General features: G+C 38.1%; 1 protein-coding gene across 1 annotated transcript in view; it reads left to right on the top strand.

The window, feature by feature from the left end:
* The window catches only part of LOC138594764 (zeta-sarcoglycan), a 179532-nt gene that overhangs the window by 40521 nt on the left and 119712 nt on the right, over positions 1 to 19299 (top strand). The window contains exon 3 of the mRNA XM_069665980.1: positions 14709 to 14810. Coding sequence (XP_069522081.1) covers positions 14709 to 14810 — 102 coding nt within the window. The remainder of the gene's footprint in view (positions 1 to 14708; positions 14811 to 19299) is intronic.

Genomic DNA, 19299 nt, shown 5'->3' with positions numbered 1-19299 from the left:
GCTTTAAATAAACCATAAGGCTGGCAATGGCATTAATGGCATTACTGTTAATACAAAGAAACACAAGATTACCTTTTTGTTTGTTTTGGTATCACTCAGCTTGTGCTGTTAAACCACTATTCCAACTCTAAGCTTAAATACTGATTCTGATTAATCACCAAACAGTGCCTTACATTAGTAAGCAGATTAGACTTTTCACAAAGTATTTAGGGCAGAGTTTGAATTTAATCCAACAGACAGAAAACTCTTCTGTTTCTGCTTCTGACATCAGTGTTTCAACCTGTTTCGGATCGTGTCTTGGAGCATGTTTTGCACCTCAGAGGGGCTGAAGAGGAAGCAGTGAAGCGAGTAGACGGAGAGATTCTGACAGAAGACCTGTCACTATTTCCTGAGACTCGTCATGTCAGTCTTACATTCACTCAAACTAAAAATATAGGTAGAAGACATCACAAGTCTTTCTGTATCTCTGCAAATAATTTAGTCAAACAGCAAACTGTATGCAACAGAACAGAACGACCTCAAGTGGCATAGATTGGTTGACAGTAATAGGCAGGGGGATCAGTTACCCCGTCCCCCGTGTACAGAGGCGGGTATGACCTCTCCCTCACTCTCTCTTCCCCACATTTCCTGTCTATCTTCACCGTCTTGTCAAATAAAAGCAAAAACGGCAAAAATCTTGTTCATTGATAATCATTCACGTTTCTCCGCCAACACAACTGGCTCCGCAACTTCACTGAAACTGGACATAGACATTGTCCTACACACATGCTCCTTTGTGTATGTCAACACGCTATCGCAGACCAACTTCTTTGTATTATTTACCTCTATCTGTATGTTTATTTTCCCCCATTACAGAAGGGGCTGTTGACCCCTTGTTATTTTGGTGAAGTGTGTGACTGATTAATATAGACAAAGACAGTTTACTTTTAGGTTCATTAAGGGTATCCAGAACACGTGATAGTTCCATATACAATTCTATGTAGTCCCAGCGATGTCATACTCTATATCAGCACTCATAAGATGCCTCTTGTCCAATCAAATTACTCCTATAAGGGTAGATAGATATGCTATATACATCTGAATTTTAAGCAAATTAAAGGTTACTTGTTGAAAACAAATTTAGATACATGAAGACACATTGAATGTAGAGCTCTCATCTAACCACTGAGCCTTGCAGGATTACTTCCATTCTCTCCCCACTGACCTCAGTCTTCAGATTAACTTTAGTTTTTCTATAGCAAGAGAGACTTGTGTGACAGCAGTACAACAAGCAGACAAACACAAGCGCGAGGGGGTATTAGACCTCGGCTGTCATTTGTCACTCAGCCTGTCTCCCCGGCTGCAGAGGTGAAGTGGGATACAGCTGTTGGTGAAAGCAAGGTGATGTTAACTGCTCTTGTCAACGTGTTCCTTAGTGATTTTTGTGTGCGATTTGTGCGGTTGAGCGGTTTGTGCGGGGCGTGCAAAGCAGCAGGAAGCTTTCTGCTGTCATTCGTCAGTCAGAGGTGATTCGGGACGCAGTCGCTGGCTCGCATGCCCGGAGACAAGAGAGTGATCCATTTGTGGACACCGAGGACTGTCTGTTCATGTACGGCGGCGGTCAAACGCAAAGCACAGCGCAGTACTTTAGAAAGGTTAATATCCGTCCTCTTGGGATGGCTGACACATCATTTAGTCTCTCGGCTGTGTCTTGATCATTTTCACAGAAACGTCACCTACTAATAGAGACATCAGTGAGAAAATCTTCCACAGCCCTTTTAGCTGTACACAGAAGCTCAATTTACACTCCAGATTAAACATAAACTAAATGAGACAATTTAATTAAATCGTAAATGAGACAATTATTCGCATTGAAGTTGTAGCATATCAGTACACATGTTCTGTAATTAAGCAAAAGTCCCTATTGCTGGCTCTTGCTTGGTTTGATTTCAAAATCTTGGTACAAACCTCTGTAGCTGTTTTTAGCACAACTGAAAAGTCATCACAAACTGTTAGCACCGTTTGTTTTAATGCTGGGTATTGAGTGTAGGTGGAAGATCAGTTCTTTTTTATCACTCCCTTTTAACTGCATCTGTATTCCAGCTCCATCCTTTAACTACACCCTCTCTTACACGCCCAGGTAGAGGCATTAGTTATTCTCTAACCTATCCTTGTCTAACTTACTGTGTTAACTAACCAGCACAGAATGGAGCGATTAATAGTGAAATATAACTCAGGCAGTTAAGGTCACTCATTACAAAAGCTTTCTTTCATCCTGTACGGTAAGACAGAGCAGATACTTAATATGTCTCAAAGGCTTTGATCAATAGTGAGGCAAGTTAATATTAACAGAACCTGATGTTCCAAAGGACTGAATTAACTAGAATCTAACCATCAATTAAAATATGAACTCGCCTCTCAAGTAAACATAAAGAGGTTACAGCATATTGGGTGCAAACAGGAAAATAGATGAGTCCGATTACATGAGTTACTCTACTGATTGTGAGAAGAACAACAAAAATACCAGTGAGAAGGTCAGCTCTTTACAAAAGGAGCTCCCATTGGTTCAGCACCACGGACAGAGCTTTTAAATTGTCTCAATGCATTTCATGGATAGAAATAGCCAGAACAAAATCATAACAACAGAACAAAGTTTACTTTCTGTTACCCAGAGAATAATTAGAAAACATTTAGTCAAGTGTGACAAACACCAACTACGAGACAAGATGCTTATACAATTAGACAAGAACATAATCGTATTAATAATGATACTGATAGTATTAATAATGATGGTAGAAACGATTATGATGATGAGTGATGATGAGTCAGATATTTTTATGAATTAAAGTTATGTGTTTTTAAATGCATGCAAAATTGCTATTAAGATTTGAGATAAGATAAGATAGGACTTAATTTATCCAGAAGGAAATTACAGTGCCAGATAGCTCCAAAAATACTGTACAAAGTCAAAGAAATACAAAAAACAACTCAAATATAAGTGAAAATATGAAGTGTATGTGCTAATGTCAAAGAGACAGTGCCTAATAGAATAACAATATTACAGCAGTAAACAGAAAGTAATGGTGGCAACTGAATTGTCAGTCATAGTTTTGACAGTAAAAAAAGTAGTCAAATCTTCTATTGCACAAGATTATGAATTAAAGATAGCGCAACAATGTGATTGTACATAATAATTAAGAAAAGGTTATGTGTCTCCAGATACTTAAAGTTAAATTAATTTTGCACACGGTTAGAAAAAATAAGTGGAAGTATTGCATGATACAGGCAGCATGTTAATGTCATTTTTACATAAAGCTACTATGTATACAGAGAAATGAGTTGAAAAAACAATTACGGTTTAATTTACATTTTCGCTTTTACTCTCATTTTAAGGACAGATTTCTAAATAGAAGACAAATGTATAAAAAAGTGTATTTAGTAAGTAAATATATAAATGCTCTATCAGAGCATCCAGCAACATGGTACATTCTGTTATCAGTAGAGTCATAAAGGGTCTCATTGCTCATATTGTTCTGCTGAAAGGATAAAAAAATACATCCAGCATCATGGAAGACATTGAGGTCACAGCTGAATAATATCACTCACAATCTTTTGTGAGTCCAATCAAGTATCTTTAGAGAGGACTGAATCCATAGCTTACATAAAGCTAATATATTCATATTTACTGCTCTTTGTAAGAAACTTATTAAAAGCTCTGCCCTGTTACCACTCAGAGGGTCAAGTACTCGCTTAAGCACCTGTCAATCATCTTGATGAGATGACTACCTAATAAGATATAATGTTAATAAAGCAGACTGTTCAGATCACAGGAAAGCTGCTTTATACTGTTGGCCATATTTATTACTTCTTTCTAAATCCTGCCATTGCTGTTGTGTAATATCTGTGCATTACCAAAGTGTAAATGAACCAGTATCAGTTTGTTGTTTAAAATGGTCTAATTAACTTTTAAGCTGCTTTTAATATAACCCCCAAAAAACTTCCTGTCGATGCTTTACATCAAATGGATTTATAGCGACTGAAGGAATAATACCCCCTGAACTGCTGGAAGTGTTTTAATGTGAAACAGAAGGAGGAAGGGCTGATTTTGCATTAACAGCAAATGGCAGCAGCAGCAAATTAACACAGCATCTGGGAGCAGATCAACAATACCTACCTTTAAACAGGAGGAGCAACAATAAATCCACGTCTCTTAGAATAAAGGCCTGTTTCTCTACCTGGGCAGTATTTGAGAATTTAAAGTATTGCAGTTTCACTCTTGCTTGACTTGAGTTAAAAAAATCTTCTCTATTAAGTCCGCCTTAAACTCTTGTACAAGATATGACTTTCGCTACGCGACATACCACAGCATACCAGGCAGGCTTCAATTTTAAACATGGTTTAACAGAGTCAGAATCCGTCCTTTAATCCAACTCTGGCAGCGTTAGTGCCATGCCAGGGCACAGGGAGATCTAGGAAGTTGTGCAATTTGAGCAAAGAGCAAGGAGGGAAGATAAGAAGTGTAGTGGAAGCGGCAGAGAGGTAGAGAGAGGAGAGGAGAAAGATAAAGAAAAAAGATGCTATTCATGCACCGGCTGCTGGCGTACTGCCCTGAGGGAGCCGTTAAGGTAGCTTGACTTTCTGAGCAAACTGCCTCCTGCGAAGCTGTCAATAAGGTGGTTACCTCAAAAATAGATTTGGGGGACTTGCAGTATGAGGGTGAACTTTCTGAAAATGAGCTGGATCCAGTCGGTCCCCATCCTACGTGGATCAAATTAAGTTCTGAATGTTAAGTGAGGCAGAAAACTTTTTAAAATAGGGATTGTACAGTGACATAAAACTAAGTTTATTCATAGCAAGGGGATAAAGGACAAGTTAATTAAGCATTAAAATTCATATATGAAAGGATGCTATAGATTTTGTCCTACACTTTTAATATACTACTATCATGATCACTAAGGGCTAAACTCAAGTACAGTGGCTCTTTTTAAATGATTGACTGTTTCCTGAATGACAGAAATATCTTGTTTTTATAAACATCTGGTACAAATCAATGGTAACTAATTGTTTGGAGACATTTTGTAAAGTTACCTGAATTTCACCTACCAACAATTTAACATTCAAGTGAACTTAAGATTCAATCTCGAATATTTCAGTAACGTTCTCTTTGGCGCCTCTAATGGCGATAAACAGTACTTGTGGGTGTACACTTAATTACGGTTGTAACTCTTGATTTTTCTCGCCGACGGTCACTTTCCTTTTTTTGACTGTTTGCCTTCATCTGAGCGTTGAATTCGTTTCTTTTTCTTTGGATTTTCACTTATTTTTGAAGTTGTATCTGTAGTCATCGATCTTTTCTTTGTTTGTTCAGCCATAGTAGATTACTGTTTACTCACAGTTTACTCACACTTGCAGAGAGCGGAAAAGCCTCCTCTAAGCTCCGCCTACCCTCTCTGGCAGAACAACCACTGCTGGGTGATGGAAAACGTGTCACTAACTGGGCGCCGCTTGTGATTTTTTCCGTGAAAATAATAATAATAATACTATAATAATACTATATACCAGTGGTGAAGTCTACGTGATACGCAGGTATATGCCGTATACCCACTTAAAAATGCTCAAAGATACACAACAAAATGCTTTCATTCATAAAATTCACCTTGTGCGCTCTCTGTGTTACGATGCGCTGACTTTTGGACTATATGGGTTTCCGTCGACCGTGACATGACGTCACCTTACGTAACCATGGAAACAACTCTGACTACTCGTCAGTAGCTATGTACCGTTTCACGTTTCAAATCAGCTAACCTTAATTAATGTGTAGAATCACCACAGAGATGTGAAATGAACTCAGAAAACACTCTTTAAGCGGCTTCGTAAGCCCACTCGGGGTGAAACTGCTAACGTTACAGAAAGTACAGGAAGGGAGCCTGATACATGTTGTAAGGCTGATGCTACCATAGTGACAGTGATAGTGATGCTATCATCGTACCTGGTGAGTGGAAGTCGCATTTAAGTTATTCTAACGTGACTGTAACAGCAGGGGATTGTTTGGTATATTGAGTTAGAACTAGCTAACTTCACTGATGTTTAGTTTGGTTGATAAATGAATGCAGGAGAAGGGAAGAGATGCTGCTGCTGCTGCTTATTATACATAAGTTACAGGATATGTACAGGATTATTCCTCTTAGAAGAGAACTGGACGTGGCCAGCCCCGTGGAGAGAGAGTCAGTCTCAGGAATATAAAAGCATCCTCAGTTAGAGTTAAGAAACAGAAAGTCAGGTAAATATCAGCCAACAAGTTATCAGAGCTACTGAAAGAGTGAAACATTTGTTTGTTTTTGTCTGCTTTTCATGCATTTGTTAGCCATGGTCTGAATATTTGTTGTTAATACTGCTATAAAACTGGCTGTTAAAGTCTTATGTTGTTTATAATAATAAAGTGCCATGATGATAACACATATCCAGTCTTTCAGAATGCTCTCCATTATGTGTGGATGCATACTGTATGCGTTAATAAGCGTGGCAGGGGGTGTGACGGGTGTGTATGAGGTATGAGTATACCTACTACAACAAACTAGACTACACCACTGCTATATACTGTAAACCAGTTGGCCATAGGCTCAGTCACCGTTGTGTTACTTCATTCGGCGATAGATAGTGACTCAACAGACATTAAAATGAAAATCTTCAAGATTAAACCTTTAAGGACCACGGTAAATGCACTGTGTAAGGAAAAGAATACATATATAATATGTAGTCTCCAAATCGTCAAAAAGGCAGAGGACGACCAAAGCACTTTCGGAGTTTCCTAATTTGTGCATCTCTTCAGTCATTTGCTCCGCTCTTCTCCCGAGGCAAAGGTGACTCTTTCTTTCTCTCTCTCTTCCTCTCTCTTTCTCTCCCTCTCTCTTGCTCTCCGCTTCCACTGGCTGACATAAAAGGTTGTGTGAAAAATTACAACAGTCCTGAATATTAGAAGTGCCTGCAAAATACTTTCCCAGCCTATCCATCACCACAGGGACACATGGGTTTATCTTGTGTGTGTGTGTGTGTGTGTGTGTGTGTCTGTGTGTGCATGCATGCGTGTGTGTGCGTGTGTGTACGGACACCTAGAAGTCATGGCGATCAACCTGTCGCTGCTTTGTATATCATTGCTGTTGGTGTTGTGCGTGTATAACCTTGCATATGGTAAGCTTTCACCTAATAGGACAGTTTGCCTGTTAACCTCACGATGATGAGAGAATCCATCATTATCTGTGCAGCGACTTTCTGCGAGAGGACGTTCACACACTCTCACACACTCTGTTGACCTTCCATATTCAAAACTCACACACGGACAGGCCACTTTTTTTGGCTGATATTAAAACGTCTCTTTTGACTTTCATGCTGTGACATTAAATATACAGATCGTGGTATAAACAGTGTTTCACTCATCATGTTGCACTTGGATGCACAGGTCCTTTCTATATTAAATATTCAAGTCTTCATCTGTGGTTGTATTTCTGGTACCCAGTTGCTTTTCATTACTCTGTTTCTCCTCTCTAAACTAAGTGGCATAGGTGTGTTTGAAATTAAAGGAACAGTTTGTAGGTTTAGTTACGTTAACTTTGAGGCTGCAACCAATTATTAACCCGTCCCCTTCTCAACACAACATTAAAAATGACTCTGGAGAGCAAGTGTTTGGTTTGTCCCTTCCGGGCTACTGTAGAAGCATAGCAGAAACCATGTAGGAACCAGGGAAGACAACCCAGCCCCTCTTTCTGTGGTAAAAAAAAACATTTATACACGATTATACACTATAGAAAACATGTGTCTGAATATTGTTATAAAAGCATATATGTTTACATAGAGTTGTAGAAAAGGCAAACCATCAGGGACCAGGGCTTCCTACAAGCTAACTTCATTTGCCAATTTCTAATCAAGAGGCAATATGTTAAATTAATGTATTGAGTGTGTACAGAAATCTCTGTCTTGTTCATATTAATTATATTCAGATTTTTTACATAAACATACTAAATAATATTTGTGACATAATCTGTATTTTTCTAGTTTTGGTTGTTTCTCTTTTCATACAATTTCCTTTAAGGCATATACATGGGGCGACCAGGGATCATGGGAGACGGCACACTCACTGAGCCACGCAGGTTTACAAATGCACACAAATAGTGAGTGAGACAGACATAAAATATATATTTTACACTCACCAAGAGACATACCAAATCTAAAGAACCAACATTAATACAACAGGCCTGCAATAACTTCCTGTATCATATTTTAGCTGTGTTGTTGGAAAAGTAGTTGTTGGAAGCAGGGGAGTCTGCTTTATTGTGTGTTGATAAAACTGTTATAATCTTGCTGATTGTTGTAATTGTTGATTTTAGTCTAGCATACAAACACTTTTGGATGTTATACCAATGACACCAATTTCATTTGGCAGAGATAGCGAAACACACGTACAGACAAAGCCAAGCAGACGAGAGTTTTTCTCTGATTAGTTGTTATTGTTTCCAAACCGACTGCAATTATGCTGAATGTTTGTGTTTGTTGATTATGCTTTATTGCCAAAAGTATTTATTCTGTGCCATTTGTGCCAAACTGATATGATTATATCATATTTCATTTACGCACTGCCATCTGAAGTGTAGTTCCTCAACAAACGGAGCCTTGTCTTTTTAGTGTGTGTGCTTTTCTGTAAATATGTGAGTTTAGTTTTGAAAGATGTTAATTATAAAGTAAGTTTGAGAATGTGAAAGGCATGACAAAGCAAGCGGAAGGGGGCCTACATTTGTTTTGGACCAAAAATGTAATTAAGAGTATCGTTAGCATAAAAGCAGACATTTGCATCAGTTACATTTTGACCTAGAAAGTTTGAAATAAAGTAGAAGAATAGATGTCCAAGGACTGATCCCTGGGGCACTTCAATAGAATGTTTACGCCGTTAGCAATTTTAACATTAGCAAGGATTTTTATAACACCTTGTATCTTTCATGATATTATGTAATATATGTCAAAAAGATTTACGATCATGATGGCAGGAAATAGTCCTGTAATGATTTAACAACATCACCAGCTTGTAGACACAGTGGGACAGAACCAGCCTTCCTAATAGGAGTGATGTCATGTGAGGGCAACATAAATTAAAAACAATGTCAGTGGAGGTGCAGCAACATTACTGGCTAATTTAACAATAGCGTTTCTGGATTGTTGAAACCTGCCAGTCTCTTAATGCGCAAGGGCTCTCTGTACCTCTGTATGTAACATTTATTAATTATAAACGGCCTTAAAGTTAAGGGTGGTTCATGGCGGAGGGTTGTGCTGTTTAAAGTGGAAAGGCTGAACGATTCAAACAAGGAACTAGAGACACCAAGTAATTTGTAGATCATTTCTTCTTATGTTGAATGTTAAAATGTTAAAACACAACATGCCATGATATAATAATGTAAAATGCCTTACCACAGAGATAGCACAAGATATTTCTCACAAAATAAGCAACCAGAAGCAGCCAACATACCAAGTCGCCTCACACAGGCACAATGTGGACTGACCACAAGTCCTCTTGGCTACAGTATGGGAGAAAAACGGTAAAACTGTCACTAGCTTATAAGATAAAACATTGCTAAAATTTAAATGGAAAAGGGTTGGGCAGAGAAAAAGAGGTCTTCATTATTCACCAAAAAATAAACCAAAAAGAAAAAAGCTCAACATCTGTAGGATCTCAAGAAACAGACAAAAGTAAAACTGCTGTCAAGGTCTCTGCTTTCATAGAAAAAATATGAACATCAATATAACACAGACACAACTTTAAAAATTATTTTGGCTCTGTCGACCCTTCCAAGGAGTCCAGGTCAGGTCTGTTGCAGTGTCACACACAAAATGCCTTGTGTTTCTGCTCAGTTACCGCTTAACTTTGACTAGAACCACACTTAGCCCATCTGCATATTTGAATTAATTAATTAATTGCATGCCCTGCTGTATTTATTTTATCCTGAAGTGACCTGGAAGTTCAGGTGCCTGAAATAAATGGACTTTTAATTCTAAATAATCAAAGGGTTTATAACCTATTTTGCTTGATTATGAATTCCTTTCTACATGATTACCCGAGTGTGCCTTTAATTGAAAATGAGCCCGGCCCTGCTAAAAGTCACATTACAACCGCTGATCTGTTTTCCTCAACTAATTTAACAGTGAGGGAGAGACTGCTGGAGAGAAGTAGGACAAAGAGATGCCTAAACAAACAGACTGAGGGAGAGCGAGCGCTGAACAATGAGGGATAACTGGATGAATGGAGAGATTCGCTCATTTTCTTCTGTTTGTTTATGAATTCCCATTGTATTCCAGGCTTTGGCAATATTGTTCGTGTAGCATTCAATCCAATCATGCATACTGGATTGAAAATGAAACAAAAAGACAGGCAGTGTGTGAGCTACAGAGAAAGAGGGAGAGCTGTCATGTTCGATCAGAATGAGGCGTCAGCGTTGGACAGCGGGCAGTGAGGTGGAAGAAAACCACCTGATTAATTTTAACATCATGGCTTCATGTTTTGGGAACTGAGAGACAGAGAGAGAGGGAATGTGAGAGGGAGGGTTACAGAGCCAATGCAGGGATGTAATTTTTTTTAACTGAACTAATTCCATATGTACCCCCATTCCCCTCCCTGTGTGTGTGTGTAATCCAGGGAGTGAGCTACTTTGTGATTCCCCAGGCCTGTTGTGTTATGGCTTATTGAATAAGCTCCATGCTCCACTGTATAACTGTATATTCAGCGTAATGACTATAGATCTAAGAACAACACTGGAAACCTCTTGCTGGTTTAGGTTATCGATCTGACACTTTATTTCTGTGCTATACTCCCTTTTTGTAAGTATGCGTGTTTGTGGAGCACACATACACCTTTATATGAGGTTAGGATCGCTCTTTTGTTAAAAAGTAATACATCAGACTGCCAAGGTCACACGCCTCTGATATGATGAGGCTCGCTTGATTTTAGCTTTGTAATGAAATGGGTCGATACTGATCGTCTGTGGGAAAACATCGCCCTGAACACATTAAATGGTGAATGGTCACTTCTCCAGTCTTGTGGCCTCTCAAAGTGCTTTTACACTACATGCCACATTCAACCTTTCACATGCAGTCATACACTCATGGCAGAGGCTGCCGATCTCCAGTCAGGATCGAACTAACCATTTACACACATTCAAACACAGATGGCTATTCCTTCAGGAGCGAGGAGACCTCGACATGAAGGAGCCAACTGAGAGACGACCCACTCCATCATTGAGGTCACTGTTTGCCTTCATCTGGGCGTCGAATTTGTTTCTTTTTCTTTGGATTTTCACTTATTTTTGAAGTTGTATATGTAGTCATCTATCTTTTCTTTCTTTGTTCAGCCATAGTAGATTACTGTTTACTCACAACACTGGCAGAGACCTGAAAAGCAGCCGTTAGCTCCGCCTACCCTCTCTTGTCGACCAAACCACTGCTCGTTGATGGAAAGCACGTCACTAACTGGATGCCGCTTGTGAAAGTCGCCACAGACACCCAGTCCATAATAATACTATTTACTGCAACTGCAAAGGCTTTCATCACCATTGTGTTACCTCGTTCGGCGATAAACATTTATTTAAATGAAAATCTTCGAGATTATATCTTTAATGTAGTTGTTGTTTGCTTTCAATCAATAAAGCTGTTGACATATAGAAAAGATGGTAGCACATTTCTGCATAATTCAGCAGTGCAAGTTATAATCCAAAATCACTGCAAATGGAAATCAAAGGAAGTCGAATCACAAAGAAGTCTGTTAGTGTTATGTGTCTCATAAATAACTCATGAGTGAATGCATCACAGTTGCTACAGGAAGTGTTTGTTCACACGGTAAGAGTGAGTATATGTACGTCAATTTGACAATTCTCTTCCATTTCTCTGATTTATCCCTCTTAGTTTTCCATTTCCCCAGCTGCACTTCTTCCCCTCCTCTTCCATCTCCCCTCTCCTCATTGTCTCATCCTCCCATTTCCTCTCCCTCCCTGTCTCCTCCTCCTCTCTCTCTCTCTCAAGTACATTTCTAATTTGAAAGGCTTTGCTGGTTTGTTGCACCTAACAATTAATGATAATTTGCTGCAGCACTCCGACAGAATTCCTATCTTCATGGACAGTTTCATCCATATTTGTGAACATGAAAAGAAAGCAGGGGAGCGGGACTAATTTGTTGTCATTGAGCGACACATTCCTGAGGGTTGTTCTCGTTGAAGACTGAATGGTTCAATCCTGAACACTTGTTTGAGGTTTTACCCCCCGAAATAAGAGAGATTTTGAGCCTGTAAATGTATAGAATAACCAGGAAGACACTTGTCGGGGTTAGTTTGTTCATAATTTCTCAATGATAAAAAAGACAAGAATAACATTGTCATTGTTGGTACTGAAAAATAGGCTTCATCAACAGACATTCCTAAGGTTCAAGGAATTTCACTACAATACCCAGAAGCCTCACCAAACTCTGACCGAGCACATGATCGGAGCAGCTGTAGCACTGCTGTACTCTCTGTACTGTCACTGATCCTAAGCACCGATTTGACATGGTACAGTAGCTGCCTTTTGCTCTGTAAAAGCCCCGACTATCCTAATACCCTGCATGGCTGTTTGAGAGGAATTTAATCTCACCATGTAAGTCTGATCCAACGATCTCTGAACCATTCACTCGTGTGGGATCTGTAAAATGTGGCACAACTGATCACAGACCGGCACAAAGCCATTTTTTTTTACACAGAGAAAGAAACGGCGCTTTCATGTAAAGCGAAAAAACCTAAATGTTTGTCATGTCATTTTTTTTCTGCTTTACTGAACTTGGAAAAAGGCCTTCAGCTGTAGTCCTCATCAAAGCAGTGGAACACTAAGTCTTATCTGCAGCCCTGTAGCAATCACATAACCATGATTGTTTAACATAAATTATTTATGTCTAGAGTTTCAAATTTTCTTTAACAAACTTTTTTGAACATTTTAAGACCCAAGAGAACGATAAATACACCCTTTCTTTTTGGCTGCTGAGTGTTGAAAATTATAGGTTATATTGCTCCTGTTCAGAATGACTGATAAGTGGAATTAATGTTTAAAAACTAGAGGCAAATGTACTCAAATATGAATATGAAAAAGCTTCTGTTATTTCGAATGAAAGAAGGATTTTAATCAGTGTAATTTGTGTTATTAGTGCATTGACCTTTGTTTGAAGAGGCTCCCCATGGAGAGCCAAAATGCCCCCCCCCCGTGTCCCAAGACAATCTCGTTCACAAAGCTCGATTGGTCTTCTCTGCGGGGAGTTTCTTTCATCCGTCTTTCTGATAAGCTGAAATGTGTTCCTGGGGATTTCTGTCGACATTGTGAGCTAAATGGTTAGCTAAAATGCTACCACCTTGTGTTAGCATTTCAAAAGCTCTCATAAGGTAGTAGCAGTGGGCCAGTGGCTTAGACTCATGGGATATGGTGTTGCTGAATGCTAAAGTGCCACATGTTGATCAATTGTAACTCATAACCCCCCCTCCTGTGGCCCCTCCTTGTGTTTTACTGTTTAATGGCTGTAGTATAATGCTCTTTGATGTTGACTATATGTTTTAATAATCATACACTTACATTAGAAATCTATTCCTGGTAGACTGTAAAAAATGTTCTCTGTGAAACAGGATCTGGCTGTGCGAACATGATATTCCCATCTCACATCAATATTACACTGCTCATCAATGACTAATTCTGATACGTACTTGGGGTATCTGCAGATCCTTAAAAGCTCCAAACTCATCCTGAATTGTCTGAACTTAAGAAGCTGACAGGTCATAAATAGTGACATTCATGGCGATGTAAAGTCAAGGCTAATTTGCAAGATAAAGCAGATGAAGGAAGAATGAATGAATTTTGCATTGTCATAAATATAAGATGTGTGTAAGACCTTAAAGATTCAGAGCTGTGGGGAGATACAGCGTGGTAACGGACTGTCGGCCTTCCGCCACATAAAATAAGACCCCAAATGCTTTCTTTAGAAATGTAAATAGTTTGTTTTTTTTCTATTTTGCAATTGACATTCAAACACACAACTCTAACAATATACAATATAAGCTTACAGTGAGGCGGGGTTTTATACAATGGACGGTATTAGCTTGTCATCCCATTAAGAGTTCAAGAGGGTACAAATAAGTGTAAACTTCATCCTACTCCTTCTCGAACACGTTCTGTTTGCTTTGTGTTGAGTATGGCAGTGGATCTGTTTAATCTTCTTTTATTTTAACATGCTCAAAATAAAGATGTCAATCAATCAAGAGGGTTCAATGTCATTTTAAATTAAGAACAAGAGAATCATAAATCATAAAACAGCAAAAATGCTAAAGGATTTTTTAACTTACAGTTTAGATTGTATGGTATACAAAGACACAATGCAACATGTAACACTGAGATTACAGGGTAATTATTGGACAAATGTTTTTCCTTCTGCCTGCTTAAGCTTGAGGATGTAAACTAATCATTAGTGATGTAACTTATTCTATAACGGATCCAGGTCTTTTTAACCTCAGATGTACAGATATGTATAATAAAGTGGAACACTTAAGGTAAAAGATTGTTTTGTCATTGAAAATACATTAGCAGGTAGCCGGAGAAAGTAAATTGCACAGTGGATCCACAAACTCTGGAGATGAGGAGCCTGTATGTCCACACTCTCATTTCCTCTGTCTTTGATTGTGTCTCTTTAGGATGGTATGGGGAAACTGCGGGTGACCAAGGAAGGCGTCAGATTGGAGGGAGTGTCCGAATTCTTATTGCCTTTATACGTCAAAGAGATCCAGTCTCGAAGGGTAAGACCACATGTCTGTGTGCGTGTGTGCGTGTCAGTGAAAGTCTAGCTATGTGTGTGAGTGCCTCTACAGCTAAAAGACAAGGCGACGTATTAAAAACATATTTTTTGACCATTTATTGTAAATCTGTTTTTTCGAGTGTTTTCATGTAAATGTATTTAATCTCAAATCAGTTCCGTATTTTCAGATTTAACTACCATCATATTGTTTTTTATCTAATGTGTTACTGAATGTTGTAATGCATTTGACCTTTGTTAAACATGTGTGTGTGTGTGTGTGTGTGTGTGTTTGGATATGTTTTAATGTACACACCGTATGTTCCAGTCCGTATAATGAGCAGGAATCTGATGCTGCTCCCAGCAGTCGGCATCTATCCGTCATGTGTGTGACATTATTACAGCCCTGCATATGATCCAGCACTCCTCCATACGTCCATTCATCACACACAGAATCATCATTGATTCCGCCAGTCGAGGCAACGTGGACACTATGTCACTCTATATAGGACAATCTGTGTGACACTTCTATATGTGTGCTAGAGTCTCTGTGTGTGTGTTTGTAAGTGTGTGCGTTCATGTGCATGAATAGTAAGCAGGAAGGAATCACTGTCACGCTGTCACAAATATAGTGTGTGTGCGTGTATGTGTGTGTTTGGTTGGGGGGTTCAATCGCACAGCAAGAGATGAATGGTGTGATGGAGTACGATAGAAAGAAATATGACAGTTGATTGACAGGAAATTTATGAAAGATGCAATAGTCCATAAAGGTACAGGTGCTGTTTTTCATTACTGTAAAGCTATAAATAAGTGTGAAGATAAATGTGAAGGCTATGTAGAGGAACCTTTAGCATCATGCCAGCAGTATTTGCATGGTTTGGACAGCAGGTCATTTTGAAGAAAAATACATACATAATGTACCTCTGATACGAGCTTGACAATAATGATCTTGGCCCTCAGTGGGTTTAGAAATGGACATTTTTGCCTTTTTTAGATAGTACAGCTGAAGAGTGACAGTATATACAGGAAAAGAGAGTGGGGAAGACATGCACCAAATGGCCATGGGTCGAGGACTTCTTCTACCACCTGAGCTTAACTGGCACCCAAGGAATTTCCCTTTTTTTTTCATCTAAAAACAAGACCATTTATTCTCCCCATCCAAGTAAGATAGTTATGGCATTTTGAATTTGTTCATTTATCCTATATTTAATATCAATGTCAAAAACAGGGAGAAAGAAAAAAAACTAACTGAGCAAACAAACAAAGAACAGCATACACAATACATGATGCAGTTTTTCATCAGAGCTTTGATCTTTCCCAGGGAGACCATTTGGTTCAGCTGTAGTTTTGTTTTTAAGTTAAATTTTCTGTCAGAAACACTGTCGTATCGTATATCGTATCGTATATATCTTATCGATTATCTTATCATTTATCGTATTGTACATTGTATATTGTACCGTATAATGGGCCTCATTTACGAACAGTGCGTACGCATGAATCTGTGCTTGAACTGTGCGTACGCACGTTTGACGCACAAATCTGGGATTCATAAATTTGTTCTTACCTAAATTTCTTCGTAATCTGCGAACAAATGTAGAACTCCCTCAGACCATGCGTACGCACAAATGATGAAAGAAATGTCCAAGGAAATGTTAACACACACCCTTTTAACTAAATGCATACTATATTAAAACTTATTGAAAAAAAAGGCTTTATTAGACAACAATAATTGAATTTACTAATGTATGGACCAAACGTAAATACCGTGTCATCCTCATAATTTGTCATATAATTAAAACTTCAATTATAGCAGTTGAGTTAGTTTATTAAGTTTACAATAGAGTAGACCATATGAAAATATTGAAATGTAACACTTTTGTTACAATTGTTTCTTTCTGCTGATGTGAAATTTTTCTTTTTACCTTTTGAGGCCATCTTTCACGTTCTTTCAGCTTCTCCGTAACACCGCTCTCTTCATGCGGCACCAAACAGATGTCCTTATATAGAGAAATAGAGGCGTGGCAGTATGCTGATTGCAGATCGCGGACACGCGCCTGTCAATTTAGAATGGTTCTGATTTACTAACATACGCACGGTGGTGAGAACAAAATTGGCCGGTACGCACGTGTCATAAATCCGATGGTGATTTTGCGCAAGTACTTATTTTTTGCGGAGAGAAAGAACATTTCTGCGCAGATATTAGTGAATGAGGCCCATTGTATTGTATATCGTATCGTATATCGGAGGGTATATCGGAACATAAATTGTATCGTATATCGTATCGTAATCGTATTGCATATTGTATCGTATATCGTATTGCATATCATAATATATTGTATATCGTATCTTATGGTATATCGTATTGTATATCATATCATATCGTGTGGTAAATCCTATGGTATCGTATATGGTATCGTATATATTGTATCGTATCGTATATCGTATATCGTATATCGTATCGTATATCGTATATCGTATCGTATATCGTATATTATATCGTAGCGTATATCGTATAGCGAATGTTATCGTATCGTATATCTTATCGATTATCTTATCGATTATCGTATCGTATATCGTATCGTATATCGGAGCGTATATCGGAACATAAATCGTATCGTATGTCGTATATCGGAACATAAATCGTATCATATATTGTATCATATATAGTATTGCATATCATAATATATTGTATATCGTATCGTATGGTATATCGTATTGTATATCATATCCTATCTTGTGACAAATCCTATGGTATCGTATATGGTATCGTATATATTGTATCGTATATATTGTATTGTATATATTGTATCATATATCGTATCATATAGTATATCGGAACATAAAATCATATCGTACATCGTATTGCATATCGTATCTTATATCGTATCGTATATGGTGTGGTATATCCTATGGTATATGGTTTTGTACATCGTATCGTATATTGTATTGAATTGCATCTTAATGTATCGTCTCTCGCTCATAATAAGTACCATACAGGAAATGGCAACAGAAAAGTAGAAGAAATAATGATAAAAAAGAAAAAAAAAAAGCTCCAGTGAAGGATCTATAAATATTAAAACAAACACGGTACAGAAGATGAGAGCGCACGCTGATTAAAGAAAAGGTTGATTGTGCAGAAAAAATCAAAGGAGAAGAAAAAGAGGATGCCTGGAGATAAAACATAGGAGAGATATCAGGATAAGGGTGGAGTGAGATGATGAACAGTGATGGATGATGGTGGGGAGATGGAGTGAAGTGAGATGAGAGGTTCTGTAGAACAAGTGGAGACTGAAGAGGAGAAAAAGTAATCAGGGAAGAGAAGAGAGGCTCGAGGAGGAGAAGAAAGAGGGTTTGAAAGGAGAATCAACCAACAGTTGTGAAGGCACAGTTATGAGTGGAAAAGAAAAGCAAATCTATTTCTACAGTGTTGCTTACTCTTCTTATTTCTTTATTTACTGAACTGTTTATGGAGAAGTTATCACAAAGGTTTTCTGCAGTATTTGCCCCAATATTGATGTAAATGCATGTTATAGAGGAGAAATGCTGTAGATGCTTGTTTTTCAAGTGCAGCTTAAATCTGGTTTCTGTTATTCAGCAGTTGCTTTTGGATTGTTTGAGGCTTCACTTTGAGTTTTTTTTTTTTCTTTATACTGAAAATATGAGTCAAACACATGTTAACAATCTGTGCTTTATACAGCAGCCTATTTTATTTTACTCTCAATCAAACATGACTAATACATTTAATCAAATGAATTTCAATCCAATAAGGAGCCCTTAAGGAACATGCTACAGTATGTTGTTTTTTTTTATTTCTAATAATTGTCCCTTTTTTTATCGACACTCATAAGAGTCAACCCCCTCTACTATTTGTCACCTGAAATCTGACATCAATGGTCCTTACAGATTTCTCACTATAGAGGTTATTTCCCATAGGAGATAATGCAGAGACACTCACATAAACATGATTAAACATGGGTCCACTGCATCAGTGTATTGCTTCAAAGATGGCAGTGCATATCATGCTACTGCTTGACTTTGAATCTTGAAATTATTAAACTCATAACAGGGTGTGGGTCAGGGGTTGACAATGAGCACAATTTTCTACTGGCACTCTGGGCCAGTAACTCCAAATTCACTGGCCCTGCCATAAAAACCACTGGCCCTGAAATGATTTGTTTTCTGTATTATTTTAATGTCAAACTTTGTTTCTCCTTATGTAAGGGTTCTTATTACTGAATATGTGTAATTGTGGAACGATTATAAACTCATAGAAATAGACCAAAATAATCATATGGGTTTAAATAAAGAGGTTTATAAATAACAGTGATTTTTTAAATGAAAGCTTACTGTCTCCTACTTTCTGTCCACCCCTATCTTTTCCTCTTTTTTCATTGACCAGTGCACTCTGCTTTCTTTTTTTTTCAACTGTTGCGCTTTTTCCTGGCATTTGTTTTAAAAACATTTGACTAGTCCGCGGTAGCTAGCTAACGTCA

This window comes from Semicossyphus pulcher, unplaced genomic scaffold (genome assembly GCF_022749685.1).
Source record: "Semicossyphus pulcher isolate SPU_LCO1_2020_fin unplaced genomic scaffold, fSemPul1.0.p SCAF_17, whole genome shotgun sequence".
Taxonomy (NCBI): Eukaryota; Metazoa; Chordata; class Actinopteri; order Labriformes; family Labridae; genus Semicossyphus; species Semicossyphus pulcher.
Note: the sequence above shows the minus strand (reverse complement) of the source record. Positions and strands in the feature narration are given on the sequence as shown.